This window comes from Cebidichthys violaceus, unplaced genomic scaffold, assembly GCF_023349555.1.
Source record: "Cebidichthys violaceus isolate CVI_PGR_0920_01 unplaced genomic scaffold, fCebVio1.0.p SCAF_3, whole genome shotgun sequence".
NCBI classification, from domain to species: domain Eukaryota; kingdom Metazoa; phylum Chordata; class Actinopteri; order Perciformes; family Stichaeidae; genus Cebidichthys; species Cebidichthys violaceus.
The window spans coordinates 12,440,187-12,461,322 of record NW_027176483.1 but is presented as its reverse complement, the minus strand read 5'-3'; the positions used below and the strand labels follow the sequence as shown (position 1 = coordinate 12,461,322).

General features: G+C 38.2%; 1 protein-coding gene across 10 annotated transcripts in view; it reads left to right on the top strand.

Moving 5' to 3' along the window:
• shank3a (SH3 and multiple ankyrin repeat domains 3a) overlaps nucleotides 1-21,136 on the top strand; it is a 188,023-nt gene that overhangs the window by 58,028 nt on the left and 108,859 nt on the right. For all 10 annotated transcript variants that reach the window (XR_011103878.1, XR_011103881.1, XR_011103879.1 and 7 more), the window contains exons 4-5: nucleotides 17,615-17,818; nucleotides 20,683-20,754. Coding sequence is in view for 6 of the 10 variants with exons in the window: in XM_068723847.1 (XP_068579948.1) it covers nucleotides 17,615-17,818; nucleotides 20,683-20,754 (276 nt within the window). In the remaining 4 variants the exon portion in view is untranslated. The remainder of the gene's footprint in view (nucleotides 1-17,614; nucleotides 17,819-20,682; nucleotides 20,755-21,136) is intronic.

Below are 21,136 nucleotides of genomic sequence, written 5' to 3'. Positions count from 1 at the left end.
CAATATCTCAGACAAATGGGAGAAATTCCGTTCTTTGCATACGTTTAGCCGACACATTCATTTAAAAAATTAAAAAGTTAATTCATTTTTTTATACGGTAATATATGAGGACATTTCATTTTAGCCTGTTTTAATACAATTTTAATTGTGCTTGGAGGGAATTATTTTGAGTGGACATTATGGCCGGAAAGATTGAGATATGTCAGACTTTTCCCGAGAAACAATTATAATTACCAGATAATGAAAACCCTGATACATAGACCCACAGTTAGTTTCCAATACCCAGTAAGGCTTATAAGTATTAAAGAGAGAGGCTTGTCCATAGTACTGATAATACCCCATATCACACAGATGTGTGTTAGCTGTTCAGAGTGAGCTCAGCTGTAGTATGTGATTACCTAAAGGGGTCAGACGGTCTCATTTTACAACAATTGCGTGTGGAGGCTGACTGGAATGGACACAAATGGAGACATGCTGTGTATATATTTGTTTGTCCGTAGCCAGATGTGTCCTCATGACGTGCTCACTTTTAACAGCAATGTTTCATGGTTGACTTGCGGCATGCAGTGATGGGAGGATGAGAGAAATATAGCTGTTGTTTGTTAGCAACATAGGTGTCTGAACATATTTCACTGATGTAAGAAGGATACTTACCGCCCAGGGCATTATATTTGAAAATGGTTTCAATATGCTGAATTAAATGTTCTTTGATATTAGCTTTGGATTGATTGATGGATGGATTTTGAGTCACCATTAGTGCATTAAAGACTATGCAGTGGGGCCTTTAAGTTGTTCGTGTTACAGAACCAGTTTTACTCAACTAAACTTAAAATGTAATGACAAATGGGCAACCTAAAAACTACCAAAGACACATTTAAGAAAAAGAAGCTCTTGTCTGTTCAGCGCTTGATAAAATTCTGAGACAAACTACTGACCAACACTTATACTATCAAAGAAACGTATTCATTAAAGATTTAAGTCACAGCATAGAATATTATTTAACCATTCCCTATAAATCAGAAATATAATTAATAAGTGGTTACTGCTGTTGTCGATGAATATGCTTCTCAATTCTTTATTGTGTGTAACACATCTTTCTGATGTGAAATTACTTCCCACGTTCCCTGCATTACAGTGAATGTAATGTGTAGCCTGATGCTGCTGATGTCCTGTTTAATATCGCATGGTATTTGTCTTCTGTTACTCTCTGGTGCTCTTCTGACAAGAATGTATAATGCCAAGATGTTTTCTCCCTGGCTTTAACATTTTTAAATTTTGTCTAATTGATATCTGCTTGAACATGTACATTATTGAAAGCTGATGTTGCAATGTTTTTTAAATCCACAATAGGCCAGTTGACAATCATCCCTGATTCTCACTTGAAAACACACTATTGGATTAGACTTCTGTTAAGCTGTTTTTAAAGAACAGATAGTGTAGGTAGAGACTAAGGTTGTGGATACAGAGGGTTACATTTGGATGCCTGTTTATCTCACACATTTGTTAGTAGCATATGCATATAACGATATTGTAGACAGAAAGCGACAGAGAAGCAGGGATAAACAGACCCAGGAAGGGGTAGGTATAAAGAGACAACGAGTGAGTCATTTACATGTCAGGCAATAACATGTGCTACCTCTTGCTGCTCATCTATTATAAATTGCAGCCTTAACTGCACTATGAAATATGGAGGTCTGAAAGATAATACACTATTAGTTTGTATCCCTGATGCTGAGTTTACTCCCACTGCATCCCCAGATTGAGACAGAGAAACATGCACACCTACTATCTCTTGGACTCTGGCCAAACAGAAGGAAACTCAAAGAGCAGAGAGCCAGGGGAGGATAACAGGAGGATACAGAGGCAGTTCATTTAGTCTGTCTGTCAAATTAACCTTGTAAACGTTTGTTCATAGTTGATTGCAAGCACAGTGAGCATGCATACATACTCTACAGTTGAAGAACACTATTGTTAAATTCATCCATGTTTTGTATGATATGGTGCTATGCAAATCAATTTAAATTTAATTGAATATATGATCTGGTTTACAAGGGAACAATCACATGTTAGCTTTGCTAGTGATCTGTATTGTCCCTTAAGGGTATTGGTTAGGAGGACTCTTAGCTCTTCCCACATCCAGTAGGAGAGTCAGCACTGTTAATTAGTGCATATGTCATCTGTGCAGCGACAGCCAGAGGTCTTGGGAGATGGAAACAGGGCTGGGTGAGAGTCATTACACTCCATCATCTCAGCACTCCTCTCTTCTTCTTTCACTTTACTTCACTACTTCTCTTCACTCTCCTTTCTCTTCTCTGTCGATGTATCACTTCTTGCTAAAAGGCAACAACAATGCCCTGTCTCTTTCTATTGTGACTGGATGCCATCTGCGCCTTTAGAGATACCAAGTCATGTCTTGCTCCATGCATCATCCTTGCTTGCATAATCACTAACGAACGCACACAAACAATACAGATAGTAAGGCACTTTTGGGCCATGTTTTAAATTTAGATGGGGAATGTTGTAATGCGTGTTCGTTTTCACTTAGTCAACCTGTTTGCACTTACTTGAACTTGTGTTCACACTGGTTTGTATTTTAGTTTTTATTTCCCACTCAAACAAAATTACTCCACCCATAGCTTAAAATGCATTTTGCGTCACTTCTTTGGCATTAAAAAAAAAGAATATAGCATATAACTTGTGTTAATTATGCATTCAGAACTTTGGGCCAGACGTGTTAATTAGATGATGCAACTAGTCAAGAACAAATACTTATTTTTTGCATTAGTTCCTCAAATCTTGCTTTTAAAGACACACCTGCAAAGTCAGTTTGTAGGTGGAGCATAGAGTAGCCCCTTGATTGTGCTTTTCTGTCAACAGACTGTAGAATTATAAGAATGAATGTATTTGTGGTTCTTAGAGGCCTAAGGAGATATTAACAACTTCAAACTGTTAGGATCTTGCAGAAGTGGGTTTGGTTATTAGCAAGAATGAAAATTAAATTATTGATAAAATTGTTAATATCAATAGGATTATTTACATATATTAATAATAACGGGGCACCACCTGGGATCAGGGACCAATAACGAAACTGTAGATAAAGTCTCAAAATTGGTCAATAGTTAAAGTACTATTCCTCGATCAGAGTGAACAGTGAAGGGCTGAATCCCATGAGCACTGACTATAACAACCAGCTATTTAAACACAACAAAGCTCAGCAGTGTGGAACAGCACTATTACCACAGCAAGAAACACAGCAGTTGTGTTACACAGCACTGAACGAGACTCCATGGTCTGTAAAATACACAATACAAGGTGACAGTACAGTTTAACTTAAAACAAAACAAAACAAGGTTAGAAACACACTATGACATATTTCTGCCCGGACAAAAGCCTCTTACTTTAGATCGCTTCGTAGTGTTCCTTCGGACTTCTTAGGACCGGGGACCGTCCCGCTTTATCGATGGGTTAACCGGCGCGCTAATTCTTGATTCCATGATTTTCCTTCTAGAGGTTAAAGTGACAGAGCACGGGGCAATTTATCCATTTCTCCTTCAGGATCCAATAACAGTTTGTTGTTTGGTCACCTAGGGTTTTTTATTTAAAGGCACCAACGTTGTTTCACCCCCTTTAAGCAACGTGAGTCGCATGGATGGCGCAGGGTGAAGGCGTGCGCCAGTTTACGTATATAGCCTTGGTGACACCATGGCCGTGTCACAGGGAGTCCCTGGGGTTCCCGTGGCTCTCATCCAATGAGGCACCAGTGTTATGGTTTGAACCAAATCTCACACTCAGGTGAGATTTTGACGCCTGATGGGAGCTTGGCGCGATTTCACAATCTAGGCTTTCAAAATTACATGCTGGCCTCTCTCTTTGTTTCAACCACACGGTGAAGTCCCAGCAAAACCTAATTAGCTTTACTTTCCAAATACCAAATGATCAGTTTAGCTTTTTACGCCATCTAAAAGATGCAGCCCTCTTCGCCTTCCTTCATGCTGTCTTTGTTCGTTGTCACAAGTGTGACCTACAGTTTTTCCCCCATCTCCCTCAAGCCCCTATACACTCCTGTCTAATCATCCTTCACTTATGTCTCTAATTTAAGCAGACAAATGATCAAGGCTTGGCCCTAGATTAAAGAATGTGAAGACAAGAGGGACACTGAAGAGAAGAATGTTATACCCCTGGGTGTCTGATCTCAACCAGTGTGTGATTGAGTTTGACATGGCGGGGCATTGATAAACACACAAGGCCACACTGGCTGCACTTGTAAACATACAGGAACACAACCAACACATGCAGTTTGGCAGAAAAACATTATTCAGCATTTCTTTTGCAAACATTGTCGTGACCAGCCACGTTTCTGCTGTAGTGAAGCAAATTACTTGACTCTCTCTCCACTGAAACATAAGCCTGCTGCAGTATCTCATTCTTTTACTCTAATATACTCTTATCTTGAAGTAAAAAGCCCTTTTTAGCCCTCCTTGGCTTTTATTTTTTTATCCGCTTCGAAGATCATTTTAGTGTCACAGAAGTGTAACAGTACCAGACTGTATGGCTTTGATGCCTCAATGGACTGCAGAATTCAAGCTTGTTCTTATAATACATTTCTACATTAAAATGGCTAAACTTCCTAAATGTAAAAAGGACATTTAACCATTGCAAAGCATTAAAGTGTATATGGTCGATTATATATAATTTAGTGCTGCAACAAACAATTATTGTCACTATTGAGTTATCTTCGGAATATTTTCTTAATTAATTATTTAGTCTACAAAACATAAAAAGTAGTGAAAAAACACCCATGCCAATTTCAATGTCTTGTTTTGTCTGACCAACAGTCCAAAGATATTTTATGTGCATACATACTGTAATATGATAAAAGATGAACGCCGGACAACATTCAGAAAACAACCAACTCTTACAATACATTACAACATCTCAGCATTTACCTCGTTCTTATCGTGTCAGTTTTTTTTTTTTTTTGGGGGGGGCTTGCTGTGACATTGTTTCACTTTGTAAATGCATGGTCAAGATCTGTGCTTTATAGTAGAGGAATGTTGTTACTTGTGGTCGAACATGGTACGCTAGAGAGGATGATGGAGATGGGATGATGAAGATGAGGATGATGATGACTTACTTGGTTTGACTCACATGCACGTGTGCTTTCTTATATGCCCTTAATGTGTTTCCGGGCAGCAAGCTTTTCTTGATGACTGCATCTATCACCAAGAAATCCTGTCAAATTTGGCAGCATGTTTTAACTCTGCTACCAGTAACCTATGCCATGATTTAGTTAAGTTAATTGAGGATGTTGGGGACAATATATGTTGAATTGATTTATTTGTACACTACTGGTGAAGTAGCATATACATTTATTCAGGTAATTCATGCCAGCCATTTTGACTTGTCAAAGCAGAAAAAGCACAGGTGGAATTATTAGCATTAATGATGTTAATGATGGCTAAGTGGGCCGGTTCCAGTTCTGCATGCTCACCCACTGACATGACAAGGGCAGCCATCATTAAGGTTATTATTTACATTTTTCCTGCTTTGAGAAGTCAAAAGAAATTGTCCACTATTAGAAACAATAAAGGCAATAGATGTTAACTTAATTTACTCACATTTATATCAAAACTCTGAAGGGTCTATTTCTTGGTTGTGCAAACTAGAGCATGTGGTGCTACAATGTGTTGATATGTTCTTCACCTTGAAATATTTTTTACCAGTCTGCTTGTTATTTTGTTGAACCATATATACAGTTGTGGTCAAAAGTTTACATACACTTGTAAAGAACATAATGTCATGGCTCTCTTGAGTTTCCAGTTATTTCTACAACTCTGATTTTTCTCTGATAGAGTGATTGGAACAGATACTTCTTTGTCACAAAAAACATTCATGAAGTTTGGTTCTTTCATGACTTTATTATGGGTTAACAGAAAAAGTGACAAAATCTGCTGGGTCAAAAATATACATACAGCAACATGAATTAGCAATTTTGGTGACTTAGAAAGTTGTGTCAATGAAATGAGCTTCATAGCATGGCCTCTTAACTTCTTGTGAGTGATTATGAGTGACTACAACTGGTGACTTCTCTGAGGCCATTTAAATAGGGCTCATTGGATACAAACGCCCACAAACGCTACAATGGGAAAGTCAAAGGAGCTCAGCATGGATCTGAAAAAGCGAATCATTGACTTGAACAAGTCAGGAAAGTCACTTGGAGCCATTTCAAAGCAGCTGCAGGTCCCAAGAGCAACAGTGCAAACAATTGTTTGTAAGTATAAAGTGCATGGCACTGTTTTGTCACTGCCACGATCAGGAAGAAAACGCAAGCTATCACCTGCTGCTGAGAGAAAATTGGTCAGGAGGGTGAAGAGTCAACCGAGAACCACCAAAAAGCAGATCTGCCAAGAATTAGAAGCTGCTGGAACACAGGTGTCAGTGTCCACAGTCAAGCGTGTTTTGCATCTCCATGGACTGAGAGGCTGCCATGCAAGAAGGAAGCCCTTGCTCCAAAAGCGGCACCTTAAGGCTCGACTGAAGTTTGCTGCTGATCACGTGGACAAAGATAAGACCTTCTGGAGGAAAGTTCTGTGGTCAGACGAAACAAAAATCGAGCTGTTTGGCCACAATGCCCAGCAATATGTTTGGAGGAGAAAAGGTGAGGCCTTTAACCCCAAGAACACCATGCCTACCGTCAAGCACGGTGGTGGTAGTATTATGCTGTGGGGCTGTTTTGCTGCCAATGGAACTGGTGCTTTACAGAGAGTAAATGGGATAATGAAGAAGGAGGATTACCTTAAAATTCTTCAAGATAACCTAAAATCATCAGCCCAAAGGTTGGGTCTTGGGCGCAGTTGGGTGTTCCAACAGGACAATGACCCCAAACACACATCAAAAGTGGTAATGGAATGGCTAAATCAGGCTAGAATTAGGGTTTTAGAATGGCCTTCCCAAAGTCCTGACTTAAATCCCATTGAGAACATGTGGACAATGCTGAAGAAACAAGTCCATGTCAGAAAGCCATCAAATTTAACTGAACTGCACCAATTCTGTCAAGAGGAGTGGTCAAAGATTCAACGAGAAGCTTGCCAGAAGCTTGTGGATGGCTACCAAAAGCGCCTAATTGAAGTGAAAATGGCCAAGGGACATGTAACCAAATATTAGCACTGCTGTATGTATATTTTTGACCCAGCAGATTTGATCACTTTTTCTGTTAACCCATAATAAAGTCATGAAAGAACCAAACTTCATGAATGTTTTTTGTGACAAAGAAGTATCTGTTCCAATCACTCTATCAGAGAAAAATCAGAGTTGTAGAAATAACGGGGAAACTCAAGAGAGCCATGACATTATGTTCTTTACAAGTGTATGTAAACTTTTGACCACAACTGTATGTAGCACCAGGATACTTCAAACTTCCCCAGTTACTGTACATTTTTCAAAATATATTTGATAACAACTTTCCTAGTTTTTTATAACACTTAATAATCTGAGGGCCATTCTCAGGTCTACCTGTTCCTCTTCATCCAAAGTAACTGGGAATTGGGATTAGAGCGGCATGGTCTATCTTGCTCTTTCCACATGTCTGTGTGGCAGTAGTATTTCATTTATAATTTACATGCATTTTTTAATACAACACAATGTGATACAACAGCATTTAACAACAGTTTTAGTTATCATTAGTTGAAGTAAGTCTCTGATCAATGAGTTGCTTTACCTCCCTTGTATTTATCATAAATCAATAATGTCTTAAAAACCTCTTGAGACCGAGCACCCCCATTTTTGGGGGCTGTGGAGAAAGTTTAGCGTACAGAGTGAATAAGAATGCACTTATCAAGAACGAATATAATGATGTTATATTTCAAATTAAACAGCAGAGCCTGGGCTACAAGAATATGTAAGCCGTTTTTACATGCTCCAAACAGAACTCAAAAGCTAACTAAAGTTATTACCAAATATCAAAATCCATATAGCGCCACCTAGGCAACCCACTCGCCCCATTTCTAGCTCTACCGCTATGGTATTTTATGCAATACGCACACACAATATCAATATTTCTCAAAAGAAAGCAGACAGTCCACGGATTCTGGACATATACATCAGATAAAGCTACAACAAAGCATCGTTGAGATATGAGCCAACGAACACCAGTAACACACATCGCTTCATCAAACACAGCCAGCATGCGTCACAGAACAGCACTCTGCTGATTCTGACAGTGCTGTCATTCATTTCCACGTGTGTATAGCTCAATTCTATTGGCTCTAACGCGTCTAAAGAGGTGTCAATCGCTGAAATTGACCAATGGGTTGCTGAGATAGGGCTCTGCGTCGAGGGGGAGGGCTGAAATCTAAAGAAATTGAGTAAACACAGAGACACAGAGAGGGTACAGAGAGGATTCTGGCCTTCAAAACAAAGCCAAAACTGCTGTATTTGGATGTATTTAACACCATTAGTGATATACAAGTGAAATATATAGTTTGGTACTAAAACCTCTGTAATTTTGCTGTGCTTCATTTTATCAAAGTCAAGACTGTCCACATATTGTGCTATGATTTGGGAGACCTTCAGCTACATCATTACAAAGAAATAATCATCCTGAAAGTGCTTTTTTCTTTAGGCGAACCTGAAACTTTTCAATTTGTGATGTGTGCCATCTTCATTTACTCTTAACAGGAACATATTGATATTTACACATCTGAACAAATCTCACAAAAGTATTCAAATACACCTTGTGGTTGCAGAGATATACTCTTTTTAGTATGGGTATGCAATTTTCAAGCAGAGGCCTAAAAAATAGGGTTAGGGTTCAATTAACTCAATAAGACAACATAAGTATAAGAATGACATCCTCATCCTGAAATATATGTGGTTATTCTTGCCATTATCTCATTTGACATTGCATGGCTTTTCAATATCTCATGTAGGTAGTGTGGAAATACTCTATCAGAAATAGATCAGTACTCTGAGAGAAGTATTTTAATATCAAAGTTCACAAAGAGTGGCAACATATATTGTGGATTGAAATTTCAATGACAATACATTAAAGCCATTTTTCATTATCTTGCTCTTTGTCTTTCTCTCTCTCTCTCTCTCTCTCTCTCTCTCTCTCTCTCTCTCTCTCTCTCTCTCTCTCTCTCTCTCTCTCTGTGATTGAGTTACTTTATTTGTTTTTCTTCATTCTACAGCATTCATGCTCTTTCTTTTTCTCTCATGCTTTAAATGTTATATCCAGTCTGGTCGGCTCTGCAATGCATTTCAAAGGCACGACCCAGGAAAAAGAGAGATTCAATCATAGCCCATCATGCCCCTCTGGGACACTTAGAGGGAAGACCCTTGCTTTCAATGGCACCAAGGAACCATTGCAAAACTGTAAAATACCTGTCCATTTATTTGAATGTGAGCATCTGTGAGGGCATGGAGCACAGCAGCAAAATTACAGAAAATGGAGAACATAGAGACAAGCGGAGCAAAGACAGGAAGGAGGGAGATTTAAACCTTTTTATGGTGTTATTAGAAAAACACATCAATTACCAGTGGAAGGTCAGTTGATCACAGATCTTCTCTTTATAAACTAACCCCTTTACAATAACGATCACTATTGAACCTTAAAAACTGCAGTCTTAATTTTTGATTAATTGGATTACAACACATTGTGTAAACATAAGATGCAACTTTTAAAGGCATCAGTGCCTCTGTAGCATTTCCAATTCCAGAAGCCCTGACGCCACGTGGAGGTCAAATAACATCTATCTTCAGTTACAGTAATTGGAAAGTTACTATTCAATTAATCTTCCAGATTTTTCCTGATTATGAACTTTTACAGTTATTTTGCAGTCCAAAAATACTGTGAAACCTTCCAACCTCATTTGTGTTTTCACATAAGTACTCCTAATGATTTTGTAATTGTCCTTAATGTCCTTAAATCTTTTAAATTAGTATAGATTACGATACACTAGTGAGCAAAACTCCATTAACCATCTCCCTAACTGCAACCATGTGCATTTGATTTATTCTTTCCACTTTTATTCTCATCATTATTTGTCATTCTTGGCTTGAACAGCTGTCTGTCCTGGTTTGTTTTGGCTTGAATCCATTATATATTCATCCTTAAATGATTTATGACTGCGGTTTGCTGTTTGTTGTTGTAGATATTAGAAAACCTTTCATTAATAAATCAGAACAGCATGGGCTAATATCAGTGTCCACCCTATAATGCCATTTGCCCTGTTCAGATTGAATTAGTGAGTGACAGTGGGTGCAAGGACTAGGGCCACACTTTGTGACAGGGATAGAGGCCTTTCATACGACATTGTCTATCCTTGGAACTTTGCATCAAAAAAGGAAAAACCTCCCCCCCAAAAAAAACCTTTAACAGAGAAAAAAAGATCCCTCTAGCAGGATGGTCATATGGATCAAATTAAAAAAAAGCTGAATATGTGATGAAGGACATTGGTATTTGAACCATCACTGCTCAATTTGTTTGCTAGTCTCTGTCATTACATGTTAAAACGCGCTGGTGTAGTTTTACCTTGTAACTTTCAGGTAATGTTTGGTGTAGTAAACGCAAATATGAAGCAAAATTACTATTAGTTGGTAAAAGAGTGGCTTAAAAGTTGTCTAGTAAACCAAAGTTTCAGAAGAATTATTGCACCAAATTTAAGATCAGACAGATTCATCAAAGAACTGTCAAGTATGGCATTCACTACTGCTGTATTTCAGTAGTCATTGACTACTCCCAAAACTTAGTCGACTTGTCGATTGAAGGAGGCAGATGTATCTTTTTTTCCCCCCAATAATGATGATCAGTTCTCGTCAAAGAGGTCTTGAATACAACAATTAAAGGCATAACTATTTAAGGCATTACCCATCTAGGCTCTGAGAGACTTTTTTAAATAAGCAATGATCTGATTGGACTAAACCCAGCAAGCTTGTCCGAGCCGGAGATACTGTTTGACTGTAGTGACAACGTGACTGCTTTCTTGCAGAGATAGCAGCAGGTTTCTTTTTGACTTACGTTTGGGAAAACCCTTAAAACCTAGAAACCAGTTGAATAATCTGATCACAAATGGTATACACTCTAAACAATACGGACAGTAAATATACGGATACTGCACGGAAACGCGGTTCAGCACAGATAATTTCCCTTCGGCTCTTGCAGCTCTGACAAATAGACCCATTAACAATTTAAAAACTCCCATGTGATATGTCAAACAGAACCTTGTTCACTGACAGTCTTACGCATTAACAATCTTAGAAGTTGTAAACTGAAAAAAATTTGTTTAAGACAGACAATATCTAGAGGAGATGAGGAAGTGAGGATAAATTGATAGTGATATATTATTTAGACAACTAGCTTTTGTGTAAATCAAAATCTGGGGGGTTGTGGTCAGTTAGTTTGATTGTGCCAGTGTGCCTGCTAGGAATTCAGCTGGTTGGCCTGACATTGTTGGTGCAGTTATAAACTTCCCAGTAGACTGCAGCAATGACCTCTCTGACCAGAGAGCCTTACGTGGCTTAGATCACGCCGAGTTAGAGACTGTAGATTTATCAGTGGAAAGCTAGACTTTGTCACTAAACGTATCCTTGGTCCAGTGTGATCTTGAATGAAGTTCAACCATACAGCTTTTGGTGCATGTATTGTTGCGTTACAAAATTGTATAAAGTGTACAAACATAAACAAAGCTGACTGATCGTATCTCTTGCAAATCAGTGAGCTTTGCAAATGCTGACAATCTGAGCCTGGTGCTGGTGTATGTTTTTTATTTTTAGTGGTAGCAGAGTGTACCTCTGTAGATTGAATAAATATTTTCACATACTACACAAACAAAACTTAATTACACAAAAGTAAAATTAATTGAATTGAACAGAATGTGTGTGAATGTAGTAACTTTCATGATCCAAATTAAACTATCCATGAGGAGATATTGAGGCTGCAGCAAGATAGAGCACAGCCTGGGAGGGAAGCCCTTTGGTACATTAGGTCGCTCCCACCTCAAGTGCAGCCGTCACAAACATTACTAGACGATTTTAAACACCATATTTTACTGTTCAATTGTTGCAGACAGTGACAGGTGATAGGGAATATGGGGCTAGTGGTGATCATACCTGTGTAAAAACTATTCTAAATGAGTTGCATTCACATTGTAAGCACTTAAGTGTGCTGAAATCATTTGTCCTGCACTTTCAGAACTACATTGAACAGAGCTATAGTGTGAGATTAAGGCATTCCTTCCCATTTTGTTCCTGCAGTTAGTCCCTGCCTAAGAGACCCTGCAGACTCACTCAAGTGTTTTGAGTTATTCGGGCTGATTAGAGTTTTATGAATTCACTCAATGCTATACGCTATACTCATAAGAATGTGTAACAATATGTAACCTAACCAGCCTGAATAAGTAAAAACACAAGTGGGAAGGGTCATTAAGAGGAGGGAGGTAAGCATCTTAACAGAGGCTGGTTACAGGGTGCAGATATAACTTGTGTAATTGTATCACTAATTAATTACTAGTCCTTTTGAATGAGATCATATTGACTTTATTTCCGAAAATGCATTATTTTAAATATGAAATGAAACTCTATTTAATGTCAGTTTTAAAAGGTAGATACATTATTTTACACCTTTCATTGTACAGCACATGGTCTTCATCCAGATGAAATAGCAATATACACATTTCTGTATATTTTATAACTAGCTGTTAAAGGAACAGTTTGTAACTTTTAGGGTGATTAATTGGAAGCAATGGAATATAATATTCATAACTATGTTTTAATCAGTGTATAATCACCTGAAACTAAGAAACGTAGGGTTTTCATTAGCTTAAAAAAAGCCATTTATATCTACATAGCGGGATGTCTTCCACAGAGTCCGCCATCTTCCACCGCCATGTTTCTACAGCAGCCCAGAATGCTTTTTTATTAGTACTTTTTAATGTTTTAATGTCGTTTATTATCACGCTGCAGCGTGGATTTGGTCTGCTCTCTTTTTTCGGCTGACCTCCTCCAACTGCACACACATAGGCACAAACACACAAAGCGGGAGCTGTGGTGAAGTGAACCAGGTGAAATAAGAGGATACACAAGTTGACAGCAACTATGCTTGTTATTGTACGTGCAATAAAACATTTGCGAGTAAAAAGCCAATACTTTATCAAAACATCTGTGCAACAAGAACTGACATGTGAATGAAAGTGAAATCTAATTCAATCGACCACCGCCACTATGTTTACACAGCACAGCATGCACGATTAGCCAAAAGCTCTTTTTTTATTATGGCTGAGATAAAGCAGCCAGGAGGACAGAGGACAGGAGGGCAGAGGACAGGATGATGCTTGGAAAGGGAGGAGTGAGCAGAGGGGCATTTAGTTGGTTGCAATCTGCAACACACCACTAGATGCCACTAAATCTTACACACTGGGCCTTTAATTGAGTCGAAACAATCAAGTACAATTGTGCAATGTGACTACTTTGAAAATGATAAACTACCAGCTTGATTTAACTCTGATTATTACTGCCATTGGTTTTTAATATTAAGCACAACATAGTTTATCTTTAATGAAACTGCAATCAGTGTTAAGCCCTCAAATGTAAGTTGTACTGCTGATGCTTCATTGATTACCAAAACAGTGTCAGTGCTGTACCAACAGGTGAGAAGAGCTGCTGGCAGGAAAGGAGACGTGATGCGATGGACGAGTGCACAGCATGCTTTGTGAGGTGTGAGGGTTGCATTCTAAAGTCAGTTGTGTCTTTTATGTGGATTCAAGCAAACTTGACATACCATAAACGTACAAGGAGACACAGATTCACAAGAACATGCGGTGCACACAGACTCAAAGACCCACAGGTACATGGATGTACATCTTGTGCTGCCACCTTGAGGATCGAAGTCAAATCAAGGTTAAGATAAGAAAAATGGAAAGTCAGCTGATAGAGTTTGGCCAATTTCTCAGTTTTAGATGTCTGCTTGAAAATGCTGTCCACACACCTAAAATGACGAAAGATGACAGCTAGAGGACCCAAAACATATACTAGAGAAAATTGAAATATATTTAAAAAAATAATCAAATTAACAACAAATAAATAATTAAATAATGAATAAGAAGAAGCCGTCTCTTCTACACTGATAATAATGCCTGATAAAAAGGTCCTGAGTGTACCTGAAGAAGAAGCCATGTGGACTGCCTGACATAAGAGCACTGGCCCTAAAATTATATTTTTTCCTGAAAGCTGACTTTACCCTCAATGTGGCCCCACATTTAGCTCTATTTAATTAAACCATTAGATGGCTAAGAGCTGTAACTTACATGTACAGTATGTGAACCTAGTATCTGGATGCATGGTGCAATTGAAGGCCAAGAGAGTGCACGTTTTATCTCTACCCCAACCAGATGATTTGACTGACTGGTTCTTCTCGGACAAAACCTAATGGCACCTGATACTGCCCAAATTGTGTTTGAGTATGATATAACCACAATGAACCTCTGCAGCGAGCATTCCTACAAAATGTATTTTATTCCTGTTCATCAACTCTGAATAATTTATTAGTGTCTAAAGGGCTGTATTCATTTTTTTTTAAGTGTGTACATTTTTATTTGTGATACATCATCACAGATAAAAGTAGAAGCAGAGCAGCTAGTGTTTATGGGAGTTTTTATTTATACGGTATCAACACAAAAAATGCTGCAAAAACTTCTGAAACATAAGTGAGCATGGGAATGGCCATCATACATGTTCTAAGCCCTAATTCACTTTCACAATTTATTTTAATTAAATGATTGTTAAATAATTTTTTATGCCTCCACGCCGGCGACAGCCATGGCCAGATGCATTATGTTTTTGCGTTGTCAGTCCGCCTGTAAGTCCGCCCCCAAACCCCTACAGAAAAGAATTTATGGGTATTGCCTTGGCTTTTGATTTTTGAGGTGAAGGTAATCGTGGACCTCTCGTAATTTTCTTGCTCTGAATGCAGTGAGAAATGAGTTCTGGTTAAGGATGGAAGCCTTGTTGTTAAAAAACACATCTGAACCAGTATTGAATAGACATTCTTCTTTGAAGTTACAGATATGTGTATTCGTTTGTGTGTTGATGTTTATTTATTGCTGTCTGGCTGCGAGTAGATTGTAAGATCTCCTTGTTTCGACTAGATTGTCCCAAGTGGACTTCCTAATCTTAAGCCCTTACTCCCTCCATTGTCTCTCAGTGTAATGAAAAAGACAACCTATCTCATGTGAAGATGCAGCTTTTCAAAGCTTTATTTGATGTTAGTTTTGGGAGTTTTGGGAAATATCTTCCTATCCCTTTTGCTCCACAGGTTTTCAAGTAGAAGTAGTAAAAGTACTTTACAAAAGTTGGCAGCGGAGAGTTGGAGTTATGTATGTATATGTTGCTGCCTATTGCATCTTTCTTCGAAAACATATATTTACCCCCATGTATCTTTGTGCATTATTCTGAACAGTTTAAGTGGATCAATGCCACTACTTAGACATGTAAAAATATCCACCATCATTGTAAACATTATTCTGAGGAGATAACTAAAATCTTTAGTTTATATATATATTCAACTTTATATTGAAACAACACAGGGACAAAACTGACTATTTGAAAAAAGGGCGATTACCATCAGAAGCCTAATGATACTGATGTCCAAAAGTGGGACTCCCGTTCAGAACACAGGTTTGAGCACATTTAAATTGTAGATTGATCTCATTTTGACTTGTCAACATGGTTGGAGGAAACATATGTGGCTGAAAGGGTTATAATATTGAGCTTCTTCATATCACAACCATTTAAAAAAAAAATCAAATTAACCGATTACAACATGCAATTCTTGTAGTCAACAGTTGGGAGCTTTGAGCCAGAATTTACAATGACCCTAACCCTATCTCATGTTCTAAATGAAAAAAAATGTATATATATATTCTCAACAATCTCAAGAAAGAACTTTCAGAACCACTTCCACAAACAACAACACTTCTGACTCGAGTGCATACTGTATCCTCCACTGCTTTTGGTTCAGTTCAGTGAATTGTTTGACATTACCAAGCACACAGTCCTGTGACGTACAGGATAAGACAGAAGACATTTCTAGACATGTCCTCGACTGGTTCTCCCCATCTGACCAACAAGACATTTTTTGTTTTGTGGATGATTTAACTTCATCAAATGATAATCATTAGTGGGACCTTTCTCTTTTCTCTCTGTATATGCTACTTTGGGAACATATGTCATCATCACATTTCATTTTCTATGTATGGCATCTATGCAGATGATACATTGATACTCATTCAAACCCAAGGAAGTCTACAAGCTGATTACTATGCGGAATGTACCAAAAGACTGGATGTCCCATAATATTGCCTCTCCTTTTGTCCCCTCACCGTAACATTGTGTCTGCCTTAGTGTGTAGGTGTTATTTAGATAAAAGGTTTAAATCTAAAACAACACACTATATAATGACATTTGTTCAGTCATGTTTTTTTTAATCACTATATCAAAGGTTAGAATTATATCTCTTTGTTATAATGTAAGAGTTCTGCATGCTCTTATGTCTTTCCACCTACAGCAATGGTTTTCCTTTTTTTTTTTTTACCAGGCTTACAGATTTTGAAATGGCTGCACTTATGTTTCAATCAGACCTGAGTGTGTGCATCTGCATCTGGGCATCTGCATGTGGTTGTTAGTTGTGCTGTATTGCTGTGATAAGTTGTGGTTTCTCAACAGTGTCAGAAACACAGTGATGCTGAACAGGATAGAGTTGAGGTGACAAATCAATATTGCAGGCAGCAGTGATTGATTTATTACTTGTGGGTTTTGCACATTCCCTCTCTTTCTCTCTCTCTCCGGCTCCACAATGTGGTAGATAAAGGGAAGTGCTCTGCTTCGCCACAATAACCATAATCCTTAACACTCTGGACAGAGTGAGAACCTGTGTAGTTATCAAAAGTATGTGTTCAGTTCAGTTAACAGTTAACCAAACTTTATCTCATTTCTTAATAATGTATTAGAAAGAGAGTAACACTAAGGTTATCTCTCAGTCTATGTATTACGAATACATTTGTTTATTAGAGCGCAGAAGTTAATCAAATTGATTGTATTTCTCCCAAAGGCACCCATACAGTAACTGTGAACTGTTTAATTTATGACTGAAGATAGAGCCACAGCTTTTTTTTAGAGCATGAATAATGCACACTCACATGTAGAATCAAATTTATGCTGCTAAAAAATGTGTCAGATGAGTGTTTCTGTAAGAGCTTTTGTTTTATATACATGTTTTGTTTACTTTAATATGGTAACTACCACTGGCTTTCAGGATGACCTTTTGTGAAAAATAATGGATAATGGTGAAATGCTACCATACCTATGTGAATTGCTTATTATAATAAAGGACCTAGGTTCTCCCCCCGGGTATGACATTGGAAGTTCAATACATTTCTCTGTAATCAAAGAATTTCTATTTAATATTCTAGCACATTTTTCAACACCTTAATGTTATATTTAAGTGATTCAGTAAAATATCACTCTTCAATCTCTTGGTTTATCTTAACTTAAGTGCAATATGTGATATTTAGAAAAAATGACGTGCTTAACCTTCTACCCTCTTTTGCTCTTGTCTCTGCAGAAATGTATGAAATTCAATGTGGATGCTCCGATCTGGCTGTCCAAGCAGCGAATCCTGTGTACTCTCAACCAGAGCCTGAAGGATGTACTCAACTATGGCCTATTCCAGCCGGCCTACAACGGCAAGGCTGGAAAGTTTCTGGATGAGGAGAGACAGCTAAGGGAATACCCCTTCCCATCCATCGCTCCCGTACCTTACCTGGAGGTAGGTATGGATCATGTGTATGTATGAGGCTTTAAGGAGTGTTAGCAGGAGAGAGCAAGAGATAGAAAATAAGTGGTACAGTACATGCCACCAAACCATACATAATATTTCTGTATGTACATCCAAATAATGGGGGGGAAGTCAATTCACATAAGAATTGCTATTTTTAACTTTTATAATTGTGAATTGATTCCCAGATTACAAAACTTTTGCGTTCGTTGAGATAGTTATGTTGACGGAATGTAAAAGGTATTCATAACCCCACTACAAGGCCAGAGTGCAGCAACGAAACTGTTTAAGTGTTTGGGTGTGTTTTGGATTAATAGTATTAATAAAGAGCCCTGCACGATATAGGTGGAGTATTTCATGAGTTCTATGCACACCAAGAGACTAACATTAGCAAATGCTGAGCACCAGAGTCTAACACTAGCAAACAAGGTTATTAGCAGTAGTATATAACGTATGGTACAATGAGCATATTGCTAATAATTGCCAATAATTGCATATAATGATAATAATAATTGACAACAGTTGCAATGCTTTGTCCAGTTAATAATCCAGCCCTGGAAAAAGAGAAGGCGACTGAAGAGATATACAAATAATGTAGTAAGTAGTGAACTTACTTAAATAATGTGAGATCACTATATAACAACAAGGTGAGGGTAGATGCAGCCCCCCAGTATGTAACAGCTATTTAAAATCTACCTTTGAGGGCCACTGTAGTGGTTACTCAGGTCGTTTTCTTCACACTAAACACTGTTGTATAGTATCTGCTTTAGTCTTTTTGAAGCTGTCTTGTGAATGCATCACAAGCACACACATGCATGCTCACACCGCATGATGGTGTGGGTATGTGCATCATTGTGCATGCAGTGTATGCTTTTCCTGTCATGGTGTGTCAGTCAAATCTAGTAGCAATGATACCACGCTCAATAACAGTGTGTTTTCTGCAATGGCTGTCATCTCTTGGAGATAATTGTGTGCTTGTCCATCATGGTTTTTGATCTCAGAGAAACGCAGGCGTATAAAGAAGTGTGGCTTTACAAACAGTGGTTTTCTGACTGGCCGTCTTTTTTTGTTTTTGTTTTACGACGTGTCAAGATATGATAAGCATATTACAAATTTACTTTCCACTTTGAGCCTCAGTTTAATGTTAATCTCTGATGCATTGGGAGGTACTGCTATTATTATTAACTACATTATTACTTATGATAGTCCCAGACTACTTTGTAATTTGAAATATATCTCGTTATTGAAATTACTTTACCATGTTTTCTTTGGTGGTTTAATTTTGGGCTATATCAACAATGATGACTGTGAAATGTCTCTCTGCCTTTGGATCAATATCAGTGGAATAATGGTTTTAAATGGCGTCTACTAACAGGAACTGGAAGATGAGTGATATGCCATTTACAAGTGGCATATTGTTATGCCAGTAGAACAGCAATGACATATGCCAATGCTTCATATACCTTTAAAACAATCATGTATACAGTCTTACAGCTGTATAGATGAAGAAGTTTCTTGTTGTATCTGTCTCATCTCTACTTTAAGTCTATAGCTGAATGAAGGTGTGGGCTCCTTTCAGTTTGTGTGCTAGCGTCTGCTGCTACTCTGTCGGAGCACTGTGTGGGTCATTGATTGACCAGCAGTTATTCCCTGAAGCCTGTGGTGTGTAGAGATGATTGACAGGTTTGGATTAGCAGCTCAAAACCGCTCAGCTCCATTGTGGATTTACCCTTTTGGTGAACACCACACATCGGTGGAGAAACAGACGTGCACACACACTACGCGCGCACACACACACACACACACACACACACACGCACTAATCCTTGCATGCAGGTGCACATACACACACACACACACACACACACACACACACACACATACAGAACTGAAATACATACGAGTCCTGGACAGTGAAAGTTACACATTTTTACAATTATCAGGAGGAGGATCATAAGCACTCTGCAACAAACCTGAAGAATTATCAGGCTTTTGACAAGTTGGGATTGTAAATGCAGCTTGTTTGGTGTATTGAAAGAACACATATGGTCCAACTGTGAAATAATCCATTCTCAGTTAGCACTGCTCTCCTAGCGAACTGATAAGATTAATGTTGAGATTTTCAGGTCTACAATGGGTTTTGTCACAATTTTGTATGGCAGAATATTTGCACAAAACCCTATACTTTTTATTACCTTTTTTCACTTCTCTGATACAGTGTGGTGTGTTTTCAGGCTTTGAAAAATCCAATCAATGTCTGGTCATCAGAGTTCAATGTTGATTTAATTCTGTTAACTATTTGACCCACTAATTTCAAATCTTCAGTTTTTTAAAGTGGGGAAAAACACTTTATTTTTATTAAATTAATCCATTTGTCTTTTTTTAATTTGTCAAACCTGTATGCAGTGTCCCCCCTGCATATTTATTCAGTGGAAATTGGAAACCGTTTTTTATTTTTTTGTGGTTTATATTCTTTACTCAAGCTTCCATGAGCAATAGCTGGTTTTTCAAGCAAGATGTAATATGTGGAAAAGATGACAAGTAGGAACGTTTGAAAAATATGACAGCCGTATACACAGAGATATTTGGTCCCCTAATGTCATTGCATGGTTATTAAATGAGTCAGAATTTCAGTTTCTGTCTCTCGAATCTCTCTCTAGCTTTCTCTCTCATTTGACAAGCCAATATATTTGATGGAAATTATCTGACATAGTTTGGTCTGAAGAGCTGATACTGTGTGAAAAATGAATTATCATTGTGTATTTTGTGTGTAGTGTTTTTGTTAGTAGTCAAAGCACAAACAAAGAGAAAGGGTAAAATCTGCCTAGCCTCTTATGTTTGTTGTTGTGTTTCAGTTCCGCTATAAAAGACGTGTCTACACCCAGACTCACCTGGATGAAAAGCAGCTGTCCAAGCTCCATACCAAGGTAAGACCAAACAGCTGTGCACTCTGTTAGCCTGACATCTGAAGAGCTTATGCTATGTGCAACCTTCTAAACTGAATGAATGACACATATATGCAGTACACAGAACTTTGGCCAAAGCTTGGATAGAATGGAGGCCAAGTAGTTACAGCAAGTACTGGGAGGCTCCGGTTTTATGCTCTATTTTTTTATACAATGCGTGGAAAGAGGACTTCACTGGCTGCTTAACTATGTGTTTGTTGGTTCATTCATGTGGATTTGGAGATCTCTATCTTGGCCATGCAGGGCACTAAGAGCTCTGCATGGGGGACAACCTATGTGTGACAATGTCTGTTTTGTGCTGCCATAGTATGTTAACATGAACAGGTGAAGATTAAGGTTTTCA